Genomic DNA, 16526 nt, shown 5'->3' with positions numbered 1-16526 from the left:
GAGTAATAATTTGTACTTTGAACCTGATTCATTATTTGTATTAATTATTTCTGCACCACATGTTATCAATTGATTTTGACTGGTGCTACTAATGTATGTTGCTCGGGAAGTTGCTGTAAATTGGTGTTTTTTAAGAGTCTTATCTCCTGATGTCCTCATGCGATTTTAAACTTTAACAATTCCTCTTACTGCTAGATCCAGCATCTTCGTCCAGAAACAGAAGGCCATCATCACGATGATGGCCTCTTAGAGGAATATTTTGTCGAAGTGAGAACACAATAGACTCTACTATTGATCGTAGTCTTTCTCTATTTTCTTGTATCTGTTTAGCCCTCTGAGAGTCTATCTGGTTAATGACTGACTTTTGCGGGTTGCGATAACTTTGTAGAAAATCTAGCCCAACCTGAACGTACTCCGGTATGATGTTTTTTCATGGGATTTTATGGCTCCGTCTTTCCCATGAGTTTGACGAAGGATGTTAAAGGTTTAGTGACAAGACTTTGTGCTATTATCCCTTTATTATGACCATATGTTGATTAGAAAAATAAAACGCAATACTTGCAAAACAATCCTTTTTTGAATGTGCAAAAGTACCAACGAACTCACTTGTTCTGAGAGCTGGTGACTCAACAACGCTTCATTTATTTTTTATTCTTTGTGTGTGCAGAATATAGAAATTGATAAGTACAATTTTGATGGCTGCCAAGGTCGTTCTAACAATTGGCTCTTTTTAAAATTATCAACATTTTGATTTACAAAACATCCTATGTCATTCTTGAAGCTTCCGTTACTGCTTTTGTTCAATTGTAGTCCAGAAGACATACTTATCCCCTGTTTTGTACATTTAATGTGTGTTTGAAACTAAAAACATTTGAACTGGAAATATTTAAATTTATATATTTTTTAAATTCTCGTAGGGGGCCATGGCCCCCTCCCTGGATCCGCCCTTGGTTGCAACTGGTTGAATAAGAGCGGTCGTGTTGCACTCGTACACGACTTCAACCGGACAGTTGGGTGCAGTTGAGTCCAACAGCAACACGACCGCTCTCGTGCAGTTTGGTCTCGACTGCATTATGCAGTCCGTATATGGAGGCCTTAGAAGTACCGAGTTCTCGATTCTTGAAAGTATCGGATTCTGTCCATAACTGCTTTTAAGTAGTTTTATTGGCAGTATTTAAGTAGTACCATTGGCATGTTACAGTGGATTTTTCCAATCAAGTACCTAGTGTAATGTGTAGCGTGTGTTTTGAGTAAATATCTTGTTACTTAGCAAAGTCGACGTCATTGTCTTTGCAAAGAGAAGATGTATCCGAACGTCTGCGGTCCCTCCGGTGAGTACCGATCCCACAAGGATATAAACTATTTTCATTTATTAATTTTTAATAAATTAAAAATTCTCCACTCAGGTAAGATTCGAACTCACGACCTTTAGGTCCAAAAGTAGGCGTCTTACCACTGAGCCACAGAGGGTGCTAGTAAAATTAAGTAGGCCAGAATTGAGAAATGTTAACTGCCAAAAACGAATTATTTTCAAACACAATGTTAACTTATCAATGTTTTCAAAAATAATTTTGGGATCAACGCTTGGAGGTGGTCGTTTGGAGTTCCAAACTCCAAATTCTGAGATTAGTTCAAGCTGACGCAAATCTGTTGATTATGATAGAAATTGCTTTAAAAAAATACTAACAAAGTTATACGGGAGGTTGTTAGCTTCCAAATTATCATCAGGGCATTACAGCTAGTTGAGCCAAAGCCTTCTTAAGAAAAATCCTCCATTCACTTCACCCCTACCTTCTCTATGCTCTAACTCCCATAGATTTTAGTTACCTCCCGTATAACCTTATGTAAATTTAATGCTAAAAAATCGAAATGAAAATGACGAAGATCGAACTTACCCATTTCTGTTACTTCTTCTATCCTCTCGTCATCCTTCGATACTCGAATTGTTTTACTGGGCTTCCGTTTCCGCCGAGACTTTGTGCTATCTGCACTATTATCGTCATTGCTATTTGTCGACACTGTGTCCTCGTCTTTGGATACAGCCATCACTGGTACATTATTAATACTGCTAGAATTACTATTTTCATCGAATCCACTCGTCGTCGTTTGGACTATGACACTGACGGGCTTGTCCGCAAAGATAGAAGTAGCTTCGGTTTCTTGAGACTTACTGGGTTTGTCTTCTTGAACATTAACTACTCTATCTGGTGTGGGATTGAGCCTTTCTAATATAGAATCTACCCTAACATTAGACCGTTTTTGAGAGGTTTTTACAACCTCGGGAGTGATAGAGGGAAATAATCCTTGCGCGTTTGTAGGAAACAGTTTCAAGCCAGGACTAGCTGGCTTGACGATTGGGCTAGAGGGTTTCAACCCCGGACTAGCCGATTTGGGAACATGACCTGAAGACACTATATTTTGATTAAGATTCCTAGCAGTAGAAAATAAACTGGAGCCAGCGGAGAAAAGACTCGAGGCAGTTGATATCTGTGCAGCAGGACTTGAGGTTTTGGGATATGGAACAGATCTTATACTCGGACTTGACTTCAATCCAGGACTTATGGATTTTCTATTGGGACTAGATTGTACAGCGGGACTGGTGCTCTTCGTGAGCTCAACAGCTTGTATGTCCAAAGCACTAGGAAGTAAACTGTTTATTTTGTTAGTGTCTCTAACACTCAAACTGATTGGAGCAGGAGCCAATTCACCGTTTTGATTGCCATTTCTTGTCAGGCTTAGATCAACACAGTCTCTTGGAAATAGGGATTCATTTTTGAACATTTCACTGAGGACGTGGCTATGGGGGTAGTTTTTTAAGGCTTCCGTCGTTGGGGTGTGCCATGTCGGTTGGTGGAGCATGGAATGCTCATTTGACATATGCGCTAGCTGGGGCTGTCTTGGAAAGAAATTGGGCACCTACAAGATAAAAAAAAGTACTTGCATAATTCAGTTCATATGTACCTTTTGTAGTTTACCAACTTAAATAAATTGAAAGAATCAAGCGGAATAAGACTTAAATGTTCAAATTGAATCGCTTACTAATCAAATATGTATCGCTTACCAAACAATGACAAGTTGGCATAAGGAGGAACTTTATTTCATGAAAAAACAAAAATTACCTGCAAATGATTCCACGCTGTGTTTCCTAGATTTGATCCCGGTACCTGCCGGTTATGTGGATGATGAGGTGGACCACCAGACATGTTTGAAGCGAAGTTAAATTTGAGATGTGGATCTCACCTTCAGTAATCCATGATTCAATCAGGTTGCATATCTATAACAAAAAGGCACTATTAAAAAAATAATTTAAGGTACTTTAAAATTAGTATTGAATAAACAATTGTTAACAAACTATACCAGGGTGGCCAAGCTCCATGAAAGTCCGAGCCATTTTTCAAAATTTGAAATTTTTCGCGAGCCGCAATTAAACAATTATTATTATTATTATTTTTTTATTTAGTTAATGCCTCGACAACTAATGGTCATTGGCATGGTAGGTACGGTAAATTTTTACAGTTAGGTACCTAGTGTCATGTGTAGTGTGTGTGTTGAGTAAGTGTCTTGTTACTTTGCAAAGTCGACGTCATTGTCTTTGCAAAGAGACGCTAATTGTATCCGAACGTCTGCGATCCCTCCGGTGAAAACAATTATTTAAAAAGTGTAAAAAAGGTATTCAATTTTTCTCTCAGTTTTTTGATGTCACGAATTTTAAAGTGAATAAAATGGTTTACATCGTTATTTCAAATATGCAAATAATTCTACAAGCAGCCCTTACTATTTCAGAATACTTCGATTCTTCATCATCCTTCCATTTTTTCTGGGACGGCCTACTGATCTTCTATCGTCTCTAAAAAAACACTGTCTTTAACATTATGTCTTCCTCTAATCTTACCACACAACCTGCCCATCTTATCTTAGCTTTTATAATATATGTCTAACGATGTTTTCAGTACCATCCACAGTCACCAATTCAGCTTTGCGGCACCTTCTCCACTCTCCTGTCAATTCATCTCTTTGAGAGCTTTTCAATATGATTCTGAGAACTTTCCTTTCAAAAACCAGCAGCATATTTGTTTCCCGCTGATGTAGAGTCCATGTTTCACTTCCATGTGTAACCATTGGGAGAATAATTGGCTTGTACAGTCTTAATTTAGATTGTCTTTTTAGTAACTTAGATCTTAATAATGATGATAGGGAGTATAATGCTCTATTTCCCGCAGCTATCCTTGCGGAGAACTCTTTTTATATGCGGTTGTCATCTGCGATTACCGCCCCTAGATATTTAAACTCTTTTACTTCTTCGAAGTTGTGGTCATTCATAGTTATATTCTGCCTAACTCTTGGTCTTGGATTTTTGGTTACTAGCATGTATTTCGTTTTCTCTTCATTTATTCGAAGGCCCGGACTACCTGTTTCTTCCTCGAGTTGTGAAAACACCTCTCTTACGTCTCTTGTAGAACGAGCGACTGCACCTAGATCATCAGTAAATGCAAACAATAGTTTTGATCAGCGATTCGCAAATCTCCCTGCCAAATCAGATAATATTTTACTTATTTCGTATTCTAAGGAAATATTGAATAATGAGTCTCCTTGTCAAAGTCCGGATGTTACACTTAGTCTTTTACATTTCTTGTCACTAATTTAAGACATTTTGAAACACAAAAACTAAAAGTAATTCCGGTACATTGGTTGAGAGCCACAAATAATCCATATGTGGCTCGCGAGCCACAGTTTGGCCACCCCTGAACTATACTATATTGGCTGAATTGGCAATACCACACAAGCTAATTAGACTCATTAAAGCCACAATGGATGAAACTCAGGCATGTGTACGAATACAAAACCACCGGACAGACTTTTCAAAATCTCGCAGGGACTGAAGCAGGGAGATGGGCTGGCCCCAACATTGTATAACCTGACACTGGAGTATGCGGTTAGGTAAATGCAAACTGGACGAGGAAACCTACTAACCAACAGAACGGATCAACTGGCCGCTTATGCCGATGATATTAATATTATGAGTAGAACATCAACAGAAGCTTAAAAACGCAAACGAAAAGGCTAGGTCTGTAAATTAACACAGAAAAAAACAAAAATAATGATACAGACGAGAAGAAATATTTTCCCACAAAACATTATACTTAAAAATGATATTGAAACGGTTGGAAAGTTTACATACCTGGGAGTAGAAATATATGCCGACGGATCAGAAGATGGAGAAATACGGAAGAGAATAACGCAGGCAAACAGAGCTTATTATGCTCTCTACCATATATTTCGATCTAAAAGTGTCTACTGAAACACAAAGATGAGAATGTATAAAATCTTAATTCGACCAATAGCATACTATGGCAGTGAAACATATGGGTCCTGCAAGAAACATCCAAAAACGAAAGGAAAGTACTGAGGAGAATACCAGAACCTGTGAGGGAAAACGGAATCTTCTGAAGTCGATACAACAACGAGCTTTATCAACTTTATAAGGAAGCACCATGGAAGGATGTCAGACATCATTAGAATACAAAGATTGCAATGGGTCGGACATGTGATAAGAATGGGAGAGGTTAGGTTACCAAAAACAGCACTGAACGCTAGAATGCAGGGAAAGAGACCGGTTGGAAAGCCAAAAAAGCGCTGGGAAGACACAGTAAACAGCGACGCACAAGCCCTTTTAGGAGTCCGTGTATAGAGAAGAGCAGCCACAGACAAACAAGGGTGGAGCCAAAAAATAAAGGAGGCCAAGGCTCAATTTGGGCTGTAATGTCGTAGAAGAACAAGAAAAAACAATTATTGCATTCTGAATATTTCTTTTTAAATTTCTCTCACTGCATATTCTTACAGTTTGTACATGTAGTGTCTAATTTTAATTTTAATTGTTCTATGTACTTCAGTTTTATACAATCTCTTTTTTAATCTTACTTTTACTTTTACTTGACGTTATTTGCTCAACTAAGTAATAAGTCGAATCCTGAAGGTATCATACCGACCACGTTACTAATCAGGGTTTTTTGCTGAGAACGCAAAAAGAAAAAAGCTGTTAACCACAATAAAAGCAGGATGAGGAACAGCGAAAGATATGGACTGCTGCAACTAATCGTACAAGGAAAAGTGGAAGGAAAGCGAGGACCAGGAAGGCAAAGGATTTCCTGGCTGAAGAATCTACGTACGTGGTTCAACACAACAACCATACATTTTTTTAGAGCAGCAGTGTGCAAAGTACTGATTGCCATGATGGTCGCCAATGGTCCGAAACGGATAGGGACTACAAGAAGAAGAAGAAGTAAAAAGTTTATGCAAATTAAAAATTATTCTATTCTATTCTATTCTTGCAATTCGCAAAATAATTTGTATATTTTTTTTTAATTCCATAAATTTGTATTAAGCATTGAACTAGTTTTTCCAATGACTATGGCTGCTGCCATTTTTTTAATGCCTTTCATCATCACCATCAATGCTACAACCCTTAGAAAGTCGACTTCCTCACGTCTCATGCGCCATACTGCTTTGTGCTTGCATATTGATTCACCCCGCATATCCACCTGTGTTCTAACCCATGTTCTCGTACCCACCAACAGCACATTGCAGAAGCTACTTCAAAAATAACGGGACTTTAACACATCCTTCTTTATATATTTTAGAAACTGTTTGATTAATTCGTAAACATCCTCGTATCTTTTCGGCAAGACCTAATCATGATTATTCAAGCAGAAATTCTTCCTTTCATATTAGCCCAGTTTAACCCCGGCGCAAATTGAACCTAAGCGAGTCACAACCTGCGCCGGCGGGACGGGTGACCCGTGCAGTTATTTTTCTAGCGCACCGCATATTGATCACAACAAGACCCAACCGTTGGCATTCTCTGCAACGAATAGAGGGACGGGCAAAATAAGTGCGGACGTGTAACGGTTACTTTTGATACCGGGTCTCAGTGGTAGCGTTACCTCAATCAACGGTGGTAGATACTGAGTACAAATACTGATTACAAAATACTGATGTACAGATACAGATCTGATGTGTTTCATAGATTATAACAAGGCCTTTGATAAAGTGCGGCATGATCATCTAATCAGACTCCTGGCAGAAAAGAATTTAGATAAACGAGATATCCGACTAATAGCAAATATGTATGTACTATAATCAGAAAGCAGTAGTGAGAGTAGAGAATAATACCACTGAAGAAATTGAAATAAAGCGAGGTGTGAGACAAGGGTGTATACTGTCACCAACCCTGTTTAATCTCTATTCCGAAGACGTAATGAATAGAACACTCTCTGAGCAATCCATAGGTATTAAAATAAATGGTGTTAGATTAAACAATCTGAGATTTGCCGACGATACCGTTCTGATCGCAGAAACACTTGAAGAGCTACAGACATTGGTGAATAACATAGCAGACTGCAGCGAAGAATATGGACTATCTTTGAACATAAAGAAAACTAAATTTATGGTAATATCGAAATCAACACGAAATACATCCATTGTATAATAGGATACCAGCCACAAGGATTACATGAGGACGAAACTTAAAGACGAAGTATGGGAGAAAATCGGAAATGAATTTAATACGAATGGTAAGTACATACAATTTACTGTGATAAATAAATATTAGTACAATATAATCAAAACCCAACACCGCTTTGTCATTAAAATTCTAATAACTTTATTAGGTACCTACTCGTAGACAAAATAAACGGCGATAACAGATATGCCTTTACAAGAACACATTATTAGAAAAAAAAAGGTTACTTAAAACGAATAGGCCCGGATCCCGCGTAACAAAAAAGGTTGATTAATAGCAAGCTGAAAATTTGTTAATAGCGTAACGGTGTCTAGTCGGACAAACTTTAATGTATGGGAACACTGGAACAGGGGTAGTTTTAATTGTGGAACAGGTTAAAGATTTTGAATGTCAGACTACAAAAACTTCCCATGTATTTTATCGGACAGAACTTCCAATTGATTTCTTACCCTTTCATTAAACTCTCATGCTAAAATTAGACTGCTATTTATCACCTGTCATAATTCCTGTCATTTGACATGTTCTCTTGTCGGATTTATTAAAATGCCCAGTTGGTGATAAATACCAGTCTGATTTTTGCATGAGAGTTTAATGAAAGGGTAACAAACCAATTGGAAGTTCTGTCCGACAAAATACATGGGACGTTTTCGTAGTATGACGTTCCAAATTTTTAACCTGTTCTACAATTAAAACTTCCCCTGTTTCAGTGTTCCCGTACATCAAAGTTTGTCTGACGAGACACCATTAAGCTATTAACAAATTTTCAGCTTGCTATTAATCAACTTTTTGTTGGTACGCGGGATCCAGGCCTAGAAATACAATGTCACAAATGATGGCGTAATCCCTTTTCTATAGGTATAAAATTTTTGTAAATATCATTCATTTCTTAAATCTACACAACATTATCATTAAAAATGATTCATTATTAAAAACCGTTAAGCATATCTGTGAATATCGCATTACCCTCAAATAAAATGTGTCATCATACCGGGCTTGTTCATGCTTAAAAATAAAATATGTAGACGAGATATAAATATATGTAATAGGTAAGCAGTTTTTGCAACGACAATCCAATCACAATCAGTGTTGTTTATAATAATAGTAATTCCGAACGAGTTCTATTAGCTTTTCTACGTCCATCTCGAAAACAAAACCACAACTGAGAATTGAGTCACGCGTCCCACGACACCAGAAAATTGTGTTCCGATGACAAACGTTTGCATGCTAGACCTGGCACTGTATTCACTGATATTAGGATGCGCAGAACTCTCTACGCAACTCGCCGGTGCCAGGTTGTGTTCGCTTAGGATCAATTTGCGCCGGGGCTAAATGAACGGCAAATACGGCGATACCGTGTAATTTTCAGGGGCAACTCCGAATTGCCTGAAAATTTGAATTTAGGTTCTACTTACCCTCCACTTCAAAGTTGAATTCGTGCCGTTGGTTGCTTATACTTGGGGGGTGACAGTCACCCCTTCTCGGAGGTGAAAAAACATGCGTTCAAGATAAGCCCCGAAATGGATAAACTGACTGATTATAAGCAACTTTCCTTCAATAGAGTTTTTTATTTAAGTCAATACTTTTTGAGTTATTTGCGATTGAAAAATGTTTATTTTTCGACAAAAATACAGTAAGGTCTCGTTTTATGCGGTGGGTACGTTCTTCAGAAAACCGCATATAAAAAAATCGCATAAAAAAAGACTTTACTTGCATTGAAAAAGGAGGGATAGGTACGTTCCGTGATTTTCTAAAATCACATAAAATGGTGGACGTTTGTCCACCAAAAATTGTGTCTGATGTTTTTTTTTCTTCATTGGGCCAAATAAAATCTTAAAGAAGAAATTAAAAACGCAGACTAACGATATTGAGATTGCAAAAACCTCTTCTAATGGAACATAAAACTTTACGACACTTAATTAAATGTTTCAATCCAGAAATCAAAATGTGCTGTTTATTATACTGCAACTTGAAATCAGCAACATTTAAATTTAATTTCAAAACAATTACAGGTTATATACCTTTCAATGCGAAATTCAGATTGATGTAATAGCTGCATGGTACATCATGTAACAAGCAGTCTGTCAGTTTCACCGGTTTAAAGTGCTTATTTTTGAAAGGGTTACAGTTGAAAGGGGTTGAATGAGTCACTAAACACGAGTGTATGCAAACTTTGAACAGCCACATCTTAACCAATTTTTGTCTTACAGAAAAACGAAATCAAACTGCACATTTATAACAGCAAAACCTACATTTTTTTACTCTTTGTGATTTTTCGTATCACTAATACTTTTTAAGTTATTTTGAAAAAAGAAAAATTTTCCAAAACTTTTAGAAAAAATTTTTATACTATAAAACCAAATTTTTTCAAAAATAAGCACTTTATACCGGTCAAACTTATAGATCATGTAAACAATATACATACATTTAAAGTAAATGGTAAAGCGGTAACGATTAATTTTATTTAGGGTGCTAAATAGAGGGAGATTTTCACGATTTTTTTTTACCAAAAAACAGGGGCCAACTTTTTTTCAGCGTAACTCGTTTACTTTTGATGCTAGAAACTTTTATATAAAACAAAAATAAAGCTTTTCTAAACACTTTAAAAATTGTTAATAAGTTTTTCCCAAAAATTGCTTAATTTTTCGGTGATTTCACGTTGAAATGTTCGATTTGGAATTAGACGAATAAGAACGTATTTTTCATGAGCTACAGCTACAACTTTGCTTTTACTCGGGCTATAGACTTTACTGATACAGTGATACACCATTTATTTAGTTTTTTTAGGTCATTAAAATGCTGTGAACGGTCTCAAGTAAAATGTATATACATAGTTGTAATCGCGCGTTATCAAAACGCGTGTTATCAAGCGCTAGTCAAGAGAATGGGGCCTTAGCTCATTCCCCATATCTTCCACGATTTTTGAAAAAACTCATCACTCTTTTGTCATGTAAATTTTGAAGGTTTCAGCATGGAATTGGAATTCGAAATTTGGTAAAATTTCGGGAAAACTTTTAGAGAACTATTCGGCAGCAAATATTTATTGGGGATTTTTTGTGGGGATATTTTGTCCAAAAAAATTTGTGGGGATTATTTGTCCAGGATTTTTTGTAGGGATTTTTTGTCCGGGATTATTTGTCCGGGGATTTTTTGGCCTAGTTTCCGAAAGTTGCTTATAATGTCAATTTATCCATTTCCGGGCTTATTTTAAACACACGTTTTTTCACACCCGAGAAGGGGTGACGTAAAACCCCCCCAAGTAAAAGCAACTAACGGCACAAATACAACTTTGAAGTGGAGGGTAAGTAGAACCTAAATCCAAATTTTCATGCAATTCGGAGTTGCCCCTGAAAATTACACTCCATAACGGTCATTTATTTGGATATATCATAATCAATTTCATATGTATCATAATATGTAGCAGCTTAACTTATTAAACTTATTAGTTCTTAAGGTTGATTATGTGCAATTTATTTAAATTTTTCAATAGATTTTTTTTGTTTTACCTATAGATATATTTTTTAAATTTATATTGACGACTAGATGACCCGGTGAACTTCGTTGCACCTTAGATAGTGTGTCATAATTAGATAATGTGTCATAATTTTACTCAAATCAACTGCTCGAAAATGAATTGCTCGACATAACAATTGATTGAAATACAAATTCCTCGAATTAAAAATAAAATTATATGTCTAAATATTTATTCACAATAATGCAAAATTTGTAGGTATATAAGAAAAGGTACATTTAATAGGACAATTATATGATATTCGGAAATTAGAAAAAAATTAGACGGAAAGGTACATTTAATAGGACAAATTATGTGAAATTCATATTTTGTTCAATTTGAGTTCAAAAGTTAAACTGTTGCACTTTTCTTTTATAAAATTTTCCGCTCGTTCTTCGTCTGTGCTCAGAATTTTTCTACTGCTTACGGTTCGCTATTTCGGAAACGGACGGCGCTAGAGACAAAAAAATAGTACCATTATGTTCGGAATTCAGTAGGGAGTATGCGCTAACACAGACGGAACGGCGTACGTCGACTGAACCCCCGCTAAAATGTCGAAAGCGACGCATCCCTTACTATACTTTGATGCAGTGACACACACCAGGCGCTCTTAAAATTTTCGTTGCAGCGGCGTTACCGCGACCCATCCTAGAAACCATATCTCGCCCTAATGTCGCCAATCGGTTTTACGACTTCGACGGCATATCATAAATGCGTGTATCGTGGTATAACATAGACGTTTGAGCTGTTTTCTAGCGAATTTTGTTGTGAGTGTTGCCAAAGCTTGTTTAATGATGGAAATTACAGACTTGAACTATATTTTCCGTTGAATTTTTTACTCCCATATCAAATTATTTTTATATGGGACTCATTTTATTTTTAATTTTTTATCTTATAGCTTAAAGAGCAACTTAATTAGGTACAATATTTCTATCTGGAAAAAAGTAATCTACTAAAAATAAATTTTTTTTCAAATTTTACACAATACAGTTTATACTAATAACTTATATATAATTTTATTTGATGTCTAGGTATGTAAAATAGTTCTCCAGTTCTCTAGTTCTCCACTATATCCTATTTTTCGCCCTTTCCTTTCCAGTGTGTAATTTTCATCGATACTATTATATTCCTGAAACTTTTTTGCAGTCCTAGTCTACCTCGTCCCTAGTCCCAACTGGTCTTCTTAGCAGTACCATCTTTGGCATTCCTTCCTTATCCATCCCCTCAAAATGACCTGCCCATCTGATTCTTTATGACTTTGTTTATCTTGTTATACTTGGTTCCTTGTAATGCATCCTTAATTCTTGATTGCTGCTTCTGTGCCAGCCGTCTTCCGTATCTGTATTATTTTCCCTGAAAATAGCTCTCAATACGTTCCGTTCTCAACTCTTTATCATTTCTCCTTCTGTTTTATTTAGCACCCATGTCTCACATCCGGCAGGTGACTGTTGCTCTTATTACGGTTTTGTATATTCTGGTTTTCGTCTTTCTCGATAAGTACTGTGCCTTTAATTTGAATAATTTTTTTGTTAATAATAATTTGTGAAACATCACTATTTCCCAATAAATTGGGTATAATAGAGGGGCATCAATTTAACACCTGTATTTGCTCAGTGGCGTACCATTGAATGGACAGCCTCTTAGCGTTATAAATAGTTTTTCTAAGGTGATATGCTTTCCCTCATAATGGTGTTATTTCTTGAAAACGGCTCTTTTATACTTACTAATAACTCCTGAAAATATTTTTTAGACATTATTGTAAAATTAAAAAACTTTTCTGGGCCTTTATTATATTAATTTCGTTATATAATGTGTAACAAAATTCCTTATAATTTCGTTCCTTTATGATGGGATGTATCCAATATCTGTGTTTCTTTTTTTCTTTAATATAAGATAAAATAAACTTGCATTTATTACAAAAGACAAATCGTCATAACTTTCAGATATCGTATCGTCACGTATCGTACAGCAGCCAACACGCGACTAAATTTGGCAACTACAAACCTCCACCAAAAGCATCCGCCAAAATTTCGATTATACCAGATTTGCGCCTCCGCCAAAATTTGATTGTTATACCAGAGATCTGGTCCTTCGGCAAAATTTTAAAATATTTTTTGTACATTAAAAATAGTAATCGTAAAGTTAAAAACTTTATTTTTTCACGGATTTTAGTACAATTTTCGCTCATTCGTTTCGTGTGCTTAGTGTTGTCTCCAGTGATCTCGTGTTATCCTACGGCCTCGTTTTGCTATCTCGGAAACTAATTGAGCTAGAGAGACGATTTATACGCCGTTTTTTTCGCGATTAAGCAAGGAGTCCACCTGCCAAATTTCATGAAAATCGGTCAAGTGGTTTCGGAGGAGTTTGGCAACAAAGCCTGCGAAAGAGAATTTTATATATATAGATGTTAAACCACGAAATTTTTTTAAAAAAATAACGGTTAAAGATAGAAAAGTGAAAATTTAGGATTGTATGTATCTTTTGCTTGTGAATCATATACAATTAAGAAAAATCGGTTTGTCGAAAAATAAAAAAAAAATTTAGGGAGGGCAAAGCCCCCTTATAACGTACGGCTATGAAATATAGATAACAACCTACTCCCTGTCCGGTCGAGTTCACCTGCCAAATTTCATGAAAATCGGTCAAGTGGTTTCGGAGGAGTACGGTAACAAAGCCTGCGAATTAGAATTTTATATATATAGATGTTAAACCACGAAATTTTTTTAAAAAAATAACGGTTAAAGATAGAAAAGTGAAAATTTAGGATTATATGTATCTTTTGCTTGTGAATCATATACAATTAAGAAAAATCGGTTTGTCGAAAATTAAAAAAAAAATTTAGGGAGGGCAAAGCCCCCTTATAACGTACGGCTATGAAATATAGATAACAACCTACTCCCTGTCCGGTCGAGTCCACCTGCCAAATTTCATGAAAATCGGTCAAGCGGTTTCGGAGGAGTACGGTAACAAAGCCTGCGAATTAGAATTTTATATATTTAGATGTTAAACCACGAAATTTTTTTAAAAAAATAACGGTTAAAGATAGAAAAGTGAAAATTTAGGATTATATGTATCTTTTGCAGGTCCGTGAACTTAGCCCGAAAAAGTCGGGAAAAAAAATGCGATTGATGCCATTCGTTTGTCCATTGATTGTCCACGTTTGTCCACCATTTTATTTCGTTAGTCCACCCATCAATTCTTTTTTATAAACAAAAATTTTTTTTCGGGCTAACTTCACAAATCCACAAATTTTCGAAAATTTAAAAAAACTCTTGCTATATTGTTTGTCCATGTTTGTCCACCACATAATTTTTTTTGTCCACCCTCTGAAACAACCCCCTGTTAATTGTAATTATTTTTTTATTTCTTAATTCGGGCTAACTTCACGTTCTCTTAAATGGGCATTTAAACGTTAATTCGGGTGCAGAATCACAACTAAGCGTCTGTCCACCCCTTTGCAGCGTTTGTCCAACCCCTTAAAGTGCGAAACAACCCCCCTGTTAATTGTAATTATTTTTTTATTTCTTAATTCAGGCTAACTTCACGTCCATTTAAACGTGTATTTTAAAGTTAATTCGGGTGAAGAATCACAACTACCCGTTTGTCCACCCCTTCGCAGCGTTTGTCCAGCCCCTTAAAGTGCGAAACAACCCCCTCGTTAATTGTATAACCTAATTATTTTTTTAATTCTTAATTCGGGCTAACTTCAAATTCTCTAAAATAGGTATTTAAACGTTAATTCGGGTGCAGAATCACAACTACCCGTTTGTCCACCCCTTCGCAGCGTTTGTCCAACCCCTTAAAGTGCGAAACAACCCCCTCGTTAATTGTAATTATTTTTTAATTTCTTTATTCGGGCTAACTTCACGTTCTCTTAAATGGGCATTTAAACGTTAATTCGGGTGCATAATCACAACTACTCGTTTGTCCACCCCTTCGCAGCGTTTGTCCAACCCCTTAAAGTGCGAAATAACCCCGCTGTTAATTGTAATTATTTTTTTATTTCTTTATTCGGGCTAACTTCACGTTCTCTTAAATAGGCATTTATACGTTAATTCGGGTGCAGAATCACAACTACCCGTTTGTCCACCCCTTCGCAGCGTTTGTCCAACCCCTTAAAGTGCGAAACAACCCCCTCGTTAATTGTAATTATTTTTTAATTTCTTTATTCGGGCTAACTTCACGTTCTCTTAAATGGGCATTTAAACGTTAATTCGGGTGCATAATCACAACTACTCGTTTGTCCACCCCTTCGCAGCGTTTGTCCAACCCCTTAAAGTGCGAAACAACCCCCCTGTTAATTGTAATTATTTTTTTATTTCTTTATTCGGGCTAACTTCACGTTCTCTTAAATAGGCATTTAAACGTTAATTCGGGTGCAGAATCACAACTACCCGTTTGTCCACCCCTTCCCAGCGTTTGTCCAACCCCTTAAAGTGCGAAACAACCCCCCTGTTAATTGTAATTATTTTTTTATTTCTTTATTCGGGCTAACTTCACGTTCTCTTAAATAGGCATTTAAACGTTAATTCGGGTGCATAATCACAACTACTCGTTTGTCCACCCCTTCGCAGCGTTTGTCCAACCCCTTAAAGTGCGAAACAACCCCCCTGTTAATTGTAATTATTTTTTTATTTCTTTATTCGGGCTAACTTCACGTTCTCTTAAATAGGCATTTAAACGTTAATTCGGGTGCAGAATCACAACTACCCGTTTGTCCACCCCTTCGCAGCGTTTGTCCAGCCCCTTAAAGTGCGAAACAACCCCCTCGTTAATTGTATAACCTAATTATTTTTTTAATTCTTAATTCGGGCTAACTTCAAATTCTCTAAAATAGGTATTTAAACGTTAATTCGGGTGCAGAATCACAACTACCCGTTTGTCCACCCCTTCGCAGCGTTTGTCCAGCCCCTTAAAGTGCGAAACAACCCCCTCGTTAATTGTATAACCTAATTATTTTTTTAATTCTTAATTCGGGCTAACTTCAAATTCTCTAAAATAGGTATTTAAACGTTAATTCGGGTGCAGAATCACAACTACCCGTTTGTCCACCCCTTCGCAGCGTTTGTCCAACCCCTTAAAGTGCGAAACAACCCCCTCGTTAATTGTAATTATTTTTTAATTTCTTTATTCGGGCTAACTTCACGTTCTCTTAAATAGGCATTTAAACGTTAATTCGGGTGCAGAATCACAACTACCCGTTTGTCCACCCCTTCCCAGCGTTTGTCCAACCCCTTAAAGTGCGAAACAACCCCCTCGTTAATTGTATAACCTAATTATTTTTTTAATTCTTAATTCGGGCTAACTTCAAATTCTCTAAAATAGGTATTTAAACGTTAATTCGGGTGAAGAATCACAACTACCCCTTTGTCCACCCCTTCGCAACGTTTGCCCAACCCCTTAAAGTGCGAAAGAACCCCCCTGTTAATTGTAATTATTTTTTTATTTCTTAATTCTGGCTAGCTTCATGTTCCCTTAAATGGGCATTTAAAAGCTAGC

General features: G+C 36.5%; 1 protein-coding gene across 2 annotated transcripts in view; it reads right to left on the bottom strand.

Moving 5' to 3' along the window:
* LOC114332913 (uncharacterized protein CG5098) overlaps positions 1–16526 on the bottom strand; it is a 104325-nt gene that overhangs the window by 78458 nt on the left and 9341 nt on the right. For both annotated transcript variants that reach the window (XM_028282695.2, XM_028282694.2), the window contains exons 2-3: positions 3120–3274; positions 1896–2916 (exon numbers count right to left, since the gene is read on the bottom strand). In XM_028282695.2, coding sequence (XP_028138496.2) covers positions 1896–2916; positions 3120–3203 — 1105 coding nt within the window. In that variant the 5' untranslated portion in view covers positions 3204–3274. The remainder of the gene's footprint in view (positions 1–1895; positions 2917–3119; positions 3275–16526) is intronic.

The sequence above is a fragment of the Diabrotica virgifera genome, chromosome 1 (assembly GCF_917563875.1).
Source record: "Diabrotica virgifera virgifera chromosome 1, PGI_DIABVI_V3a".
NCBI classification, from domain to species: domain Eukaryota; kingdom Metazoa; phylum Arthropoda; class Insecta; order Coleoptera; family Chrysomelidae; genus Diabrotica; species Diabrotica virgifera.
This window is presented reverse-complemented; position numbering and strand designations above follow the sequence as displayed.